A 15,240-nucleotide genomic window follows, 5' to 3' on the forward strand; every position below is an offset into this window, starting at 1 on the left:
AAAAACAGAGACACAGTAAGAAAGTGAACAGTGCAGATTATCAAAAATCATCTTAAAAAAGGCAAGAGTAAAAATTGTGGTGGTGATCTGAATGCTTAAAGAGCTATGACGTTGAGATCTATTAGCATTTCTTGAAACTTCATGGCAACAGCTTTCTTGCAACTGCTTTTGATTATCTCCAGTGTATGAATATCTGTATTAATCAATGGTGCCAGATTGGAATCTATGTTCAATTTACTCAGCTTTATCTTTTTGAATTCTTGTAGGTGATACAAGCTGTGACCTTCTCCACCCAACAGAAGAGATGGCCCAGTCAAGTGGTCCAATAGAACTCAGAGTAAAACCACATTCACAAAAAGCAAGAAACAAAACTAAAAGCTTATTGAGCTACATGTATTCCTTGAACATACACAGTGAAAGAAGAATCCTCCAAATCAAACCATGGAAAGTAAAAGATTTAAAAAAAGACCAGATCCTCAAAGAATGTAAATCCTTGCAGTGCTACTGCCTTCAGCAGAGCCTGCTGATTTGCACTAGGTGAGGAGAGGCCTAGAGATATTAATTTTAATTTGTTTGGCCCTAATTATTGCCAAGGTGAATAACAAAGATTGAGTTCCTTGTTGCCATTGATCTTTATATCGTCTCTTTTTTCTTCTCCTTCATATTTTTGATCATCTTGTTCTCATTCAAGCAATACTGTAATCATATTTTCACTGCATGTTTTAAGAATGAGGCAGTAATAATTAAATTTGATAAACTAACTGCTGAAGGGATTGTTGTGTACTACTTTAGAAAGAAGCTAAATTAGGCACATACAGGTTCTGAGTAATAAATGACAAAGCTTCTCTGTGCATTTCTACCAGGTAAATGCTTGGCGACTCTTCAACTAGGGCCCTTAGAAATGACATATTTCCTCCAAAAAAAGGACATTATGTCTATTCTAAACGTAGTTTTGAGTGCAACAGCACATTTAGAGGCATGCTCAGCTACACAGCCATAGGCAACCTCCCCGAGACACGCCTTGACAGCTCTGCCAGAGCGCTACCAGATCTCCAGCCTGGAGGGTACTCCCTGGAGAGAGGCCTGGCTCCTTACCTTTGGCATGGGGGATGAAGTGGTGTCGGAATGGGGAGTTGGGGCGGGAGTCATGGAGCGCGGGGCCGCTGGAGCGCGGGGGAGCCACGCGCCGCGCGCCCAGAGCCAGCAGCTCTGCGGCGGCGGGGAGGCGGGGGCAGGACAGAACGGAGACAAAGAAAAGCAATAAGAGACAGGCAGGGAAGGAGGCTTCGAAGGAAGCAGAGAAAAAAAGGCATTGAACGATTAGGATTCTGGAAAGAAGGAAGGAGAAAAAAACAACAAAACGGTTAAAGACGCACCAAAGGGCCCCGTAAATGTTAAGACAAAATTACAGGAAGTGTTAGAAAAGAGGCTTAGGTTGAGCTGCATGGCTAATTTAGCATAACATCATTGGCTTAATGAGCTTCTGAGCAATGCCTTGTTACCAGAAAATAGCCTGCTACCAGCATGCAAACATCACAAACATTGACGCTTAACTAGTTAAGAAAGCAGCTGGTTTGAAAAGTGTCTGACCAAAAAAATGTTAGTCAAGAGGCAAGCAAGCTGTTTTCTATTGTTTTAAGACATTCCAAAAATGCTGCCAACATCAGCTAGGGCACCAGTGGAGGAAAAGGCTGCAAACTTTTTCAGAACTTGTAGCACTCGATTTTTGAAGAACCTTATCCTGACAACGTCAGTACAGCAGTTCACTTCTCTCTCAAGGACTAGCTGGGAGCAAAAAAGAAGTGATCTGGGGCCACTGGGCTTATTCAGAGAGAAACTATTGCAAAATAACATGGTGAAATGAAGTGCTATTAGGAGGAAAAAAACAAATATATTTGTGCTATTATCCAATAAATAATTAATGTAGGAAAATGATTAAAGTAGCTTTAACAACTTCCCCAAAACAGTGTATGAAACATCAAATGACAAATTATACAGAATTACTTCTGTGTCATATGAACATCAGTAACAGGTGAGCCCAAGATGAGATCATCTGAACATAGATAAGTTTGAACAAATATCTCTCCAGAAAATCCTTCAGGCTGTGGACTCTGGAAGATTTTACATTGGATCACAAGTCTGGCTTGAGCCCACCTGCCCATCACTAGAGTTATATAAACAGAGATTGCTTCTGGGGAAGGTCCTTGACTGAACACAGACAGTAAAACTCAATCACAATCAAGTCTGGAATAGGGTGTGAATTTGTTCATATCCCTGAGACAACAGATAAAAATGGAAAAATCCCCTCAGACATGGAGAACCAAGGGACAGAAGTTTGCAGCTTTTTCACATTTTCAAGTCTCTTTCAGTTTCAGTTGTAACATCATCTTAAAACACAGTTATGTTGTCAGCACAAAGTATCAGACACAATTTGCTTCTGTCCCACCTCCCTTGGGTCCCTTAAATAAGGCATTCACTGACAGACACAATTGGCTGCTTTCAGCCCACCCCCACTAGGAAATGGCTACAGCATTCAAGTTTCACAGTGGTGGCTCTATTATAAATCTTTAATTTTAAAAATGCAGCTCCTATTGCATATGGGCTTTTGGCATCCCAACTGTTCAGCTGTAATCACCAAGGAAGATGAAACCATGCAATTGTATCAATTAATTTAAAAACAGATCACAAAGATTTAATTCATTACCATACAGAATAAAATCAGTCTTGAAAAGTCTTCAATGAGCAGCATTTAGCAATACATTTTTATGCATTTTGGGCGTGGATGAATAGTTCATTTTCATATCTTGCTTTTAGATATACAACCAGTAATTTGAAGGCACTGGGAACCTGAATGACCTGCACATTTTCTGTATTGTACACAGGACTTGGTACATCACTGCCAGACCAGAAATAAAGTATGTTTTCAAGTGTTCCCAGGCAAATGCCTACAGCTTTAATTAAAAAGATACCTTCTGAGTCCGTGTCTTAAAAAATGACAAGCAATTTGGAACATACGGGTGTTTTGCTTCTGAATATGAGATTCTATGGCTGCACCAAGCTTTAAAGGATTTTTTTATAAGGGAACAAACCTAAATTACTAACTTCTGTACAGCCAAGCCATAATTTTTGTTTCCAATATGTGATACTTTTCCGAAACTCCAGAATGAACTTTGCTGAAAATTTTTGCTTGCTTTCAGAAACATACAAATATTTTTAAAAGAACTGATTGGAAACAAAACCAGAAGATGCATATTTATGATACAAGAAACAGCCTAGTGCAAAAGACTATATCAATCCAGAACAAAAAATCAGAGAAAATGAGACATTAAAATATACAACAATTTTTCAATCCTAAACTTCCACTTTTAAGAGAAAGAAGTGCTTCACTGCACCACTGAGTGGCATAATAAAGGAACATTATTTTTGCATGGATTTGTAATGCAGTTGGCCTTACCAGGTCTGTGGAAGTGCTGGGGGGAACGTGACATGGTGGGGGTGTAGCTGTGCCGGCTGTACACGGGAGAGTTAATGGAGCCCTGGCTGGTAGACCTGTGAATCATGCGGTCCCGAACATCCTGGTAGCCCTGCAGGACAGAGGCAGCCACTGGTAAATGCAAATGCACTGAATACGTTTTTAGCAGCACTTAAGTTCCATGGATCTGAAGGCATCAGCAGAAGCGACTGAAATAGCAACATCCCTTAAGCTTTCAACCTACTTCATTAGCACTGCTCCCCAAGGATCTGCTCCAACCCAGTTTTGTAGTCAGAATTCAGAGTATTGGAAGGTTCCAACTCCACCTGTAATTTCTATTAAACTCTATAATAATACTAGATTTGCCCACATTCCTTGACTCTATATGGGAAGCTGCATCCAGAGCATGTGTGTCCTGCAATGTCCTGCACAAGACACACGACCTGGCCATCAGTGACTTAACCTGGAGACCAGCAAGAATTCAACAGCTGTAGCACAGAGCTCTCTGTGGCTAAACTGACCACCAGCTACATCAGCAGGTATTTATATCCAAATCAGATTCCCCATTCATCCGAAAACATGACACCTTGTACAGCAAAATTCAGTTTACTTGATTTCCTGGGGGTAAAAAAAGCCAGTAAAAGAAACAAACAAAACACCTCAAAACAAACTACACCCTCACCCCCCACCCCTTCATGAAGCAAACTAAACCAGGACAAAAGGGAAAGGATTGATTAATGCATGAAGATTTACAAGAAATATTACAGTCCCTTAATTTTTAACTAGTAGCAGTAAGTACTTTTATGTTGCCAAGAAGCAACAAGATAATGAAATTATAATGATTCTACATCTATTGTATCATGACAAATTACTTCCCAACTGCTCCATGTTACTAGGATGTTCAAATTAACTCCTCTGGCAAAGCAAAACCAAACCAGACCATATAGTTATGTTTTCTTCAAGACAAAAGTGCAAATGTTTCAGTAGCAAATATGAGTTATTATTTAGATGCTTAGAGCAGCATTTTGTCCCCTGTAAATCCTACAGCTGCCGGTGCCACAAGGAGCAGGAATGTACCAGAAGTGACACCTGCTGGACAAAGGGCTCTGTTTTACAGGCAGTAAGTGAGAGGAGTGGCAGCTCCACTTCTTGTAAAATCTCTCAATAGAAGCTTCATGTTTCCTTCCTAGAAATATTTTTTGTTAAGTTTCAACATTGAGAAAACACGCCTGTGTGGCAAACAGAGATGGATCCGACTGACAACAAACCCAACGCCTGCACTGGCTCGAGGGAATAATTCTAATCACAGTGGGACTGTCCCCAGAGTTCCACCAAACTTACTTCTGCAGAAGGGGTAGGTGATAAAGTCCTTGGAGACTGCAAAGATACAAAAAATAAGGTTATGAAATATCATTGCATATGCTGGGCTAGAAAATGGCAATCTAGACATTGTTGAAGATTCTCTGACATGTGACAGTGTAAAGTGGCAATGAAGAAATTACTGAGACCATTCCAGCAATGGAATCTGTTTTTTCCATCTGACCCTGGGACTGGTCCATAAATCATTGATATTTAAAGTTTCTGGGAGAATCTTTATAAGCATGATTAATTCAGTCAAGTACCATGCAAGATCATCTTAGCCATCTAATCACCGTGGTAATTAAAACATAGCTGTAAAGATCAAAACCCGAAAGAGATACTAATTTAACAACCATGCCTGTCATGAAGAAATCTTTAAAATGGAAATCAAAAGTAAATAAACTTAACTCTGAGCTTTGCATGGAAAATCAAAATACAGAGTATCTTTCAGGATGAAGCATGTTTTCCCTCCAACACACACACTCTGGCAAAAATGTGCTTCTCCCCAAGGCCTTATATTTCATACCCATGCAAAGGAGCACGTAGTTGTCATCAGCATTTCTTTGATATGACCTCCTTTAAATCTCTGTGTTCCTCTATGGTTACGTAAGGAGAACAGACAGGAAATATAAGCATGTGTACTGAAAGAACTGCACAAAGGCCAGTGGGCAGAAATATGCACAATATTATGAAAAGTTTTTGCAACACAGATAGGGAAACTGAGGCAAGATGAAACATATGATTATGCATATACTGATGGTACAAACAAGAATAAAGGCTATGTATAATTACTAGTTATGTGCTCTTCAACCACCAGACAATTTGAAGCTTAGAGGTCATGATTTAATTATTTCCTTTGTGCACAAAACTTCAATATTATTTGTCATAGTAAACAGGGTAAGAGATTATGCTTTTAAATAAGACCACAATTATAGAATGATATAGCTATTAAGATAATATCTCAGAAGGAAAACTGCTGATTCTGATCCAACTACTACACTAATGTACAACAGCAGTAGTGAAAAATGTATGCAGAGCTGCTGATAATAAATGTCCAGCTGGTAGATAATCCATAAATTTTAGATTGAGAGGCCATTCACTCTTATGGAGCTGATGACACTGGGAATGCTAAGTATCCAAACAAAGGAACAATGTATTTTATTGGATATAGGACATCTCCTTTTCAGCAGGTTTCCATAAAGCTGTTAAAAACTGCTTTTGCTACTTTCCATCAAAGCCTTGAAATTCTTTTATATTCATATTTTCCTGCTTCCTATCATCTAACAGTAGCAGCTGTAAAAACCTTGCTCCACACAGTGCTTTGGAACAACATTCGCTAAAAAACTGAGAGCTAACCTAAAACTTTCAATATGAATGAAAAAAACACATGTTGTGAGGTACATTCCCACATTTTTATACTAGCAATCCGTGTGTTACTCTAAATAAATGAATTTCTATCATCTGCTGGGGTTACCTGGATGCTGAGGTAATGGCTACAGTAAAAGGTAGTCACAGGAATCTAAGACTGGGAAGACAGCCCAGAAAGTAGCATGCTGAATCCAGGTGTTTTTCCCTTCTTGTATTTTTACTCCGTCACTAGCTGACATCGTCTGATGGCTTTTTGGGAAATGGAACCCCACTCTGCAGCCAAGTTACTGTTTTACATGCATGTTTTACATGTACAGGTGAACTGTCAGATCTCAGACTCTGAGGCTGCCAAGGAATGTTTGCTTCTCCAGGTCTTTCAAAAGCTGGTCTATCACAGAAGGCCACACTATGGTCAATTCTAAACACTCTGTGCAGGCAAGTGGGAAAAGCAGCTCCGTCCCAGAACAGCAAGCCAGTGGAAATACTGGGATGACTCCAGAAGGGGAAGGGAAAGAGAAAAGAAGAGGGTTTGTTCTGACCAAACTTACATAAAAATTTCTACTGCAACAGGCTCAATTCTTTGTTGCTTTGAATCTGACAGTCTGCTCTAATACCTGAAGCCACACAGATAATTTTGTCTAATTTCTGCTAACTTTTAGAGGTGTCACTCGGCATTTCACACTGATGCTGTTTTAGCTGTCTTTTAAATGAACTACCAGGCGCTCCATTTTAAAGCATAGAAAAACAATCCTTTTCTCATTTCGCGTTTGCTTGTTAGCGAAAGGTGCTTCAGAGCATTTAGTGTTTTCCACAGAGTACTTGAAATAAAGTTCATAGAGGTAAAGCGCTACTTCTCAATATACACCCCACAACAGCTGGCGCTGACCAAGGACTGCCTCGGCGCTCACCAGGCTGCAGCTGGCCGGGCAGAAGGGCCGGTCCCGAGGAAGCGGAACGCCGGGCGGTTTCGGGATCCTCCGCAGCGTGGATTAGAATAACCCGCGGCCCGGCCGGCGCTCCGCGGCCGCGCAGCCCGCCCGCCCCGCCAGAGGGCGCCGGGGCCCGGCCCGCCCCGGGCCCGGCCGCGTTCCTCTCTGGGCCAGAGTGTGTCGGCCTTGTGCAATTATTCCCCAGAATGAAGGCAATTGTTATTCCCTGAATTTGCGTCCGTCTCTGGATTAACTTTGGTGCCTCTCGCGCATATCCCCTTGCACACCCAAAAATCTTTCTTGGCTGAGACTGGCGAATATATATTTTTTTTTTTTCATTTACAAGCATGAACTGAGAGTCCCCCTTTATTTAACACAGAGAATGCAGGGTAAATCACTGTCTGCACGACTAAACCTGTTACCGTTCTGCTTTTTAAAGGCGATGGGGACGGATGCTCGCTGTACCAAGATTGCTGTCACTCGATGACCACGACACAAACACAGGGTCAGGGATCACTCCACCCCAATGCGCTTGTGCTCTCATTAGGGCAAGGGAAGGGATGACAAACAGATACAAAGAGGTGAGGTAACTTGCCCAAGGTGACAGAAGTCAGCAGCAGCACTGGGTGAAAACCTGAGATCTTCTGAAATAAAGGCGAGAGCCCCTTCTGTTTCCAGAACAAACTTCTGTAGTCACCAGAAATTCACTGAATTTAATGCTGGTGAAAATATGGTGTAAGAAACCCCAAAGGCTTTTGCTTATTCGAAGAACAAGCATAAAAGCTGACAACTTACACCACACTGCTTTATCAGCTTCCAACATACTGCTTTGTCAGTAAGAAGCTCCCCTTTAAGGATTAACATCCAATTCACCTTCTCTGGTGAGATCAGTTCCCCCTGTGTGACTAACAAGAGACGTGTTTGTAGCAGGTTTTGTGGAATGGGTCAGGCCTGCTGGAACTGGTCAGAGGTCACCAATGCTTCTCACAGTGGTTTTGAACCAGATGCCAGCTGGATCCACTACCAACATAAACTGGAGGGGAGAAATTCTGTAATGCTATGACCTGTTAATCTCTTATTTTATTCCTGAGCTGAATTTCCAATTCATTATTTAAAAAACTAGCTCTATAAAACATTTAAGAACAAAGGAGAAAAACTGATGCAGTTCTGACCTGCTGGTGGGTAGAACACTGATAAGAAAACAGATTATTAGTCACACTGGTGATCTACAGACCACTGGTGCCTGAATGATTTACTGTAATTCTTTCTTCTACTTAATACTCAATTCAGTTAGAGTCAGTAAGGTCACTAAGATTGCAAGCAGTAAATCCATTTCCACCTCCATTTAGATTTGCATTCAGGAAGTCTGATTCAGAGACAGATGGTTATTACATGACAAAGCTTGCCTCACAGACTGCACTGGAATCATGTAAATAGTAATTGCAGCTATGGAAATTCACCTGAGAAAACTGGGAACTGACAATCTGAAAGGTACCTTCATATACAAGTTTAGAGACATAGCTTTTTCTTATTGCTGTGTGATACAAGAACCCTTACAAAATGTCAGCAGGTCAAAATGTAAGGCAGGTATTTCTATAACACAATTAACCTGCTTTCCCAGCTGGAAGGGCACTTCATCCTGACACAATTTTATCCAGTATGTCTGGCAAAGTGCTCTGGTGATACACATTTTCCTGAAGTACCTGTGAGATAAGTATCCTGCTGCTCCTAGTCCGTAGAATATCATGGAATTCCTCCTATTCTCTTGTGAATATCGTGTTCCACAGCCCAACAGCACATTGCCTTTTTCCTCACGTGCCTTGCCATTCCCAAAGGTGAGGATATCCATGGGAGTTACGAGGAAGCACACAGAGCCAGCCTGCAGACCTGCCCCCTGTGATATTGCAGGTGTCTAACCCTGCAGTGGCACACGCCAGGCAGCACCGTGAGCTCCCAGTTCCCCAGATGAGACAGACACAAAGCAGTGTGAACAGCAGCAAAAACCACCTCCAGCAGCGCCATGGGAGCGAAGCAGGCTCTGGATGCAGTGCACAGCAGAATGAGGTGCTGGTGGGTCATTACCTCTCCAAGACTCTGTCTCTCCTGTCTGTCCTCGTAGGCGGAGGTGTAGAATGGCTCATAAGTAATTAGGTCTGGACGTTCAATGTCATAAATGGCCTTGACTTTGGGAATGGCTGCTAAATCCTTGTAATCAAGGATTTCATTGTCTACTTTTGCCTAAAGGTCAAAGACAGAAGATAAATTAACTTACACAAATGCACTGGCAATTTCTGTTTTACACAATTCATGATTTTGTGTATTTGTTGTCACACTGTTGCTATGGAAACCCCTTTTTGGCACCCTACATCTGGAGTGAATGCTTCTTGTTCTTCTCCAGCAGGCCTCCTCTGCAGCAGCTCACAGTGTTTTCTCTTCTCTTAGGGAAGAAAGAACATGGCATATATAGATCTAGTTACAAAAGTTTTTTTATCCCCAGTAGTGAGCTGGAAACTTCAGCTCTGCAAATGACTCATTTTGTGGCCTCAGGCAAGTATTTTCACCTTTCTGCTCTTGTTTTCCCATATGTAAAATGGGTGATAACATCAATTTAGTTCGCTGATTACAGAGATTACAAAAGGATTTCATGCTGAAGACCACAGACAGATACTCAATTTGTAACTGTGCACACAAGAGGAAACAGAATTTATTGGAAGGAAATAAAAAGACAAGGAGGACTGTCAGGACTGGGTATCCAAACTCCCAAATAAAATAATTGCATTCATCACTCATTCTATGCCCAAGCTTCTGACTAAAGCATTCACTCCTTACCAACTAGATGGTGCAAGCATGGACTATTTTTTTCCACTAAGACTGCAAGGAGATCTTGACTAGTTAAAAAATAGAAATAGGAAATAAATTCCCAAGTCAGCTGCACCCATTAGAAGGAGACAGAAAGAGGCCTTACATTTAGTTTAGATAACTGATATATTTCTTTACTTACAGAAAGACTTTAAATAAATCATCATACATATTTATCTACCTTACAGAAATACATTCATGACTAAAATTGAAAGAGGATATTCAAATTGTTTCTCAACCCTTCTAAAAGATACTTTATTAATAGTAGATTGAATAAGGAAATTCACATTCACTTCTGCTCTGAGTGCTAGCACCTAATAATCTCAGATTAATATGCATTTGCCTTTGCAAGCTCTTTAACAACCACTGGTCTTGGTGGTTCTTAAGAAATGCCTTAAACTAAAACAATAAGAAAACCTTTCTTGCTAGAGAAGCAAAGTTTGAAATATTTGGGACATTCACTCTCTACAAGCAGACTCAAATCTGTTTAGATTTTAATTACAAGATATTAAAAAATACCTTAAACCATTTTAATCCTTAAAATGTTTAGGTATATTGATATATGTTATTTCTGTAGTATTTTTACCAGTTTGTTAATGAGGTACAAATATGTCTGCATACTCTTAATCCAATATAAATTATTACAGATATTTTTGTAGACCCTGATCTAGGCTGCCATATTGCTCTATAGACAGCAATTTCAAGCAGCAATTTATTTTCATAAGCTACAGTTCATGAAGCTGATATTACCCGCATAATGGCAGTTGTCCAGAACATGCTTTGTCTTTTGATATCTGCAGTGTCAACACTATTCATATATCAGCTTATTTTGTGGTTGTTGAAATGCATAGAAATGGAGTTTAACTCAGGACGTGAGATTTGTAATTTTGGACATTTTTTAATGCATAATTATAAATGTAACTGCCTAATTTCTGGGGTTTACTCAACATTTTCATCCATACAATCTCAAGGTTATCAATAAAATTGGTGATTTATCATTATGCTTAATAACATTTTTTTTCCTAAATTAAAAACAGCTTTCCTTTCACAACCCAAAAATGTGATTTCTGACTTGGAAAGTGTTGGATTTAGATAGGTTTCTTTCAGTGTAGCTGACCCTGCTCCCCACATTCTCCAAGTGCAGAGTGCAGACCTCTCAAAAACTGTGTATCAAAGTGCACAGATCTCCTCACAAAATCCTTACAAAGTTGAATGACCCCCTCTGCCCTCTGTCCCTCTTCACACCACCAAAAGATTTACTGTCCCTTTCCAAGAGAAATGTGACCTGGAAAAGGCCTACCCTGCTCTTGGAATCCTGTAGCTATAAAAGCTATGTGGTGAAGGTTTTAACAATTCAAGCACTAAGATAAAGCATCAGTATAAAAGTGATTTATTTCAGCATGGGAGTTGATGTGCAAGCAAAGGCTCAGCAGCTTATTCATCAGAAGGAATACTTACATAGATAGTGTGGCCTGGAGAGCCAGGTATACTGGAACCTGGTCTGGAATAAATGCTTTCTGATGAGGTTCTTGTAGGCTGAAAAACAAAAGGGAACTTTTGAGAGCAATCTGAAGCCATTAATGTTGGCAACTTTAAGTGAAGAAATCTGCATTATTGAAAATAACTGAATTTAAGAAAAATGTCAACACAAATGCAAGCATTCTGGCAAATTCCACAATCTTGTGAGGCAAGTGGGGTTTGGTTTTTTGGTTTTTTTTTTTTTTTTTTGGTATGGGAAGGAGTGGTGTGAGAGGGGAAGAGGTTTTCTAAATCACACAGTGTAAAAGACTAGACTGACAACAATAATGAACAAAATCAAACAACATCTGCAGAGACACTGTAGGAGCCATACAAAGAACCAGCCAGGACACTCCTGCTGGTCATTTTAGCAACAGGTTAGTTCACAAACCACTGCAGGGATCAGCAGTCCAGCAGACAAAACTGTTGTGAGAACTGCACACATGTAATCTCTTTCCAGGTGTTCAATCTCTGGATTTCCATTAGGAATGACATAATCAGAACTGAATTCAGCCTTCCTAAGCAAAAGGACCTGAAATCCTTTGCTTGGAGTTGTTCCCTCCATCTGCAGCACAACCAAGATGCAGCAGGAAAGTCAAATGTTGGCTGCAATGTCATGATTCCCCATACTGCAAAAGTCATGATTTTTAATGACCATTTTCTGCAAACTGAAACTCATGAGAACACTCTCATCCCTACAGAACTAATGCTGCTACATTTAGTAGATTTTCCAACACTTTTTCAGGATTAAACAGACACTGATGCCCTGGGGGAAGTTCTGTGAGAGGAGAGGAAACAACTGATGACCTGTGGGGATCCTGAAAACCTGATGCATTTGCAAAGTATTCTATTTGATCAAAAGTCACCCTGGTTATTGTGATGATTAGTCCTGAACTTGGCACACAGCACAATACACAAAGGTAGTCAAGTCAACCATATCCCAACTGCAACTGAGAAACTATGAACAATTTTTGCTCCCTAATTGACTGCAAAGAACCAAATCCCATCACAAAACTTTGTGTCAGCATATGACTCTGATGACACCAGAGCAGTGGTATACTTCAAGGTTACTTAAAATTAAATCCTGGAAAACAGTCCTTACCTCATCAGCTTGTGACATCAGGTCCCCTGGACTAAGGGACCTTCAGGCATACCTGAAGAGAAACAAGGCTTGACAGCCTGGCTCACTGTTTCTTAAGAAATATTGGATGAACACAAAAAGGCTACTGGACCTATCTTACCTCTGAGCATACATTTCCTGAAGTAACCCTTCAACTCACCCCAGAGACTTTCTACTTTTAATTTCAAAGCCAGAGAAGCTATTGGAACCATCTGTATACAAAGTGCCGAAGACTAGTCATGGATTATACAGCAGGCTTTCTCTGACTTCACTTTTGAAAATTAAGTCACCACATTCAGGGAGGGTTAGAGAAACAAAAAGCTTTGAGTATGTTCTACCAAAAAACGCAAGATTCAGATCAAACAGAGAGCAGATGTAGCTGTGGACTGACAAAGTCACAAAACCTCTCCAGAGCATGTTTGAGAACACTTTCTCAGCTGGACCTTTACATGTTTCTTTTCTTTTCTCTCTGAGGCTACAAATTCCTACATCTCAAAAGGGAACAGAATATTCTCATCTGCCCTTAAGCTCCTCCCAAACCAAAAAACCCAACAACAAGCACTTGTTTCATGGAAATGTTACAAGAATTGAGCTGGAAAATCTGGCTGCTGTTGAGAAACACTTTATATCCCCTTCCATTCTTCCATTTCACTCTGTTTGAGTGGAGACACATGTAACATGTTGCTGCAGTTACTATGGAAAACAATTGTTTTCATTACAACATAGGGAACAGTATTAAGTACTTGAGGTACTTTTAGGGGTGTCTCTGTTACCTTTGGCTTTTGGCAGACATACTTTGAGTGTTTTGTCTGCTCAATTTTCCCTGTTGTAGGAAAACAAGTGTTAGAGGCAGTTATGGCTTATTCCCATTTGGCAGGCCCTTTGGATCTTTTATAATTGCCTCAAAAACAAGAAATTCTCAGTCCTCACTCCAGCTCCTTAGTTCATCTCTTAGTGTCACTGCTAAAACCTTTTTTGTTTAAGGAAAATTCACTTGTATTTATCACTTCAGTGAATTTACAAAATAAAGTTAAGACACCTTAAAAAGATAGTTTCAGCCATATCCTGCTAATAAATTTCTTATGTGCTCTTAACCCTGGAGTACAAGAGGAATTGTCATATGGACTGGCAAGTTGTAGCACCTGTTCTTAATTTCCTCACTGTGTTTCTGTTCCAAGTTCCTCTTCACCATCCCACTAACAAGGCCACAAGCCAGAAATTACACCCTTTAAACCAGTTTTCTCTTTTCTGTGATTCTTTCTGTGTACATCAATTTTACCTTCTGCATATTGCAAAGCTCCCTATGGTGTGGCCAGGACACCCTGCTGCCAGCCACAGCCTGAGCACACTCTGCTCCTTTCCTGAGCACACTCTGCTCCTTTCCTGAGCACACTCTGCTCCTTTCCTGAGGAGCTGAATCCAAGCAGACTGGCAACTCTCAGGCTCCTCTAGCAGCTCCCAGTCAGTCCTCTACCTTGCTGAGGTCTAAACATACCCTTGAAGACAGTGCATAAAAAGAACTTGTACAACTACTCTCACCCTTCCTGCCTCACTTTGCCCTATTTCTTATTTTGAGTTATACAGGCTGTTCCCATCACAGATGGCTCTTTCCTAACCTGCTTCTTCCCATATGGTCTGGAATCCTTCACAGCTTTGCATTTTCCCCTAAAGACAATTGCACTGCACTTAAAAACCTTTATGCTGCTTGCTTTAACAAACTTACACCAAAGATTCCTTGATATAAGCTGCTCCTCTGGCACACTTTTATTGCTATGGTTGGCTCCTCTCCCAAGAGGCCCATAAAAGCTCCTGTTTGAAAATCTGTGACCTGGTATGGCTTTTATTAGACTGAATTTACACTTTCATCCCTGACCCTGTGTAACACCATTGTGACTCTGTATCTTACACAGGTGGCAAGAGGCACACTGGAGGTCAAGTTCTGTATTGATGGAACTGCACTGGGTGTAAATTCCATCCTGGAGGGAAGCTGATCAGCTAAAGCAGGAATGGGGCTGGCCCTGGTGTAACCTTTAACAACGGAGGTAACACGAGTGCATCTCTTTCACACGTTATTGAAAGAAAATGGGTGAAAAAAGAGGACACAATCTTTAAAATAAATGCAATAATTTAGAGGTATTTACTTCCATAACAATAGTCCTGTGACACTTGTTCTACACTCCAAGCAACAAAACAAGTTAAGCTGCCTTTCTTCTTCTACAAAGAGATCTGAAACATTTTTTATATGATTGTTCTTTTCCTTGAAGGATTCAAATACAGCCTTTTATAAAGCCACCTGTGTCAAGAGAAATTTAAGGGAAATTTCTATGAAGAGCTAATCTTCTTTTTCTTTTCTGGTGGTACATGGCTTCTCCACATTTTCTGAGAGTAGGAGAGTCATCTTTTTTTCTTTTCCTCTTCCACAGAAATGGTTGTAATATATCAATATAGGATGACTTTACCAAATACAGAAAGTCTATGAAGTATATGAAAAAAATAAAAAGTCAAGAAAAATTCATGCATGTCATTAAAGGAGCCAAAAGAAAAAACAGATCACAAAGCATCTAAAGTATTTGCAAGACTTCTCAGTTATTTCCCACTTTATCACAGACTTCTTA

The 15,240-nt window shown here is 40.4% G+C and overlaps 1 protein-coding gene across 37 annotated transcripts in view; it reads right to left on the reverse strand.

Moving 5' to 3' along the window:
• The window catches only part of ABLIM1 (actin binding LIM protein 1), a 191,917-nt gene that overhangs the window by 25,393 nt on the left and 151,284 nt on the right, over positions 1–15,240 (reverse strand). For 18 of the 37 annotated variants that reach the window (XM_085582873.1, XM_085582872.1, XM_085582869.1 and 15 more), the window contains 5 exons: positions 11,446–11,523; positions 9,211–9,366; positions 4,814–4,849; positions 3,455–3,584; positions 1,096–1,209 (listed from right to left, as the gene is read on the reverse strand). In XM_085582873.1, coding sequence (XP_085438999.1) covers positions 1,096–1,209; positions 3,455–3,584; positions 4,814–4,849; positions 9,211–9,366; positions 11,446–11,523 — 514 coding nt within the window. The remainder of the gene's footprint in view (positions 1–1,095; positions 1,210–3,454; positions 3,585–4,813; positions 4,850–9,210; positions 9,367–11,445; positions 11,524–15,240) is intronic. The other 19 variants (XM_085582882.1, XM_085582875.1, XM_085582878.1 and 16 more) reach the window with 2 other exon arrangements.

Source organism: Lonchura striata, chromosome 6 (genome assembly GCF_050655825.1).
Source record: "Lonchura striata isolate lonStrDom1 chromosome 6, ASM5065582v1, whole genome shotgun sequence".
In the NCBI taxonomy this organism is placed as follows: Eukaryota; Metazoa; Chordata; class Aves; order Passeriformes; family Estrildidae; genus Lonchura; species Lonchura striata.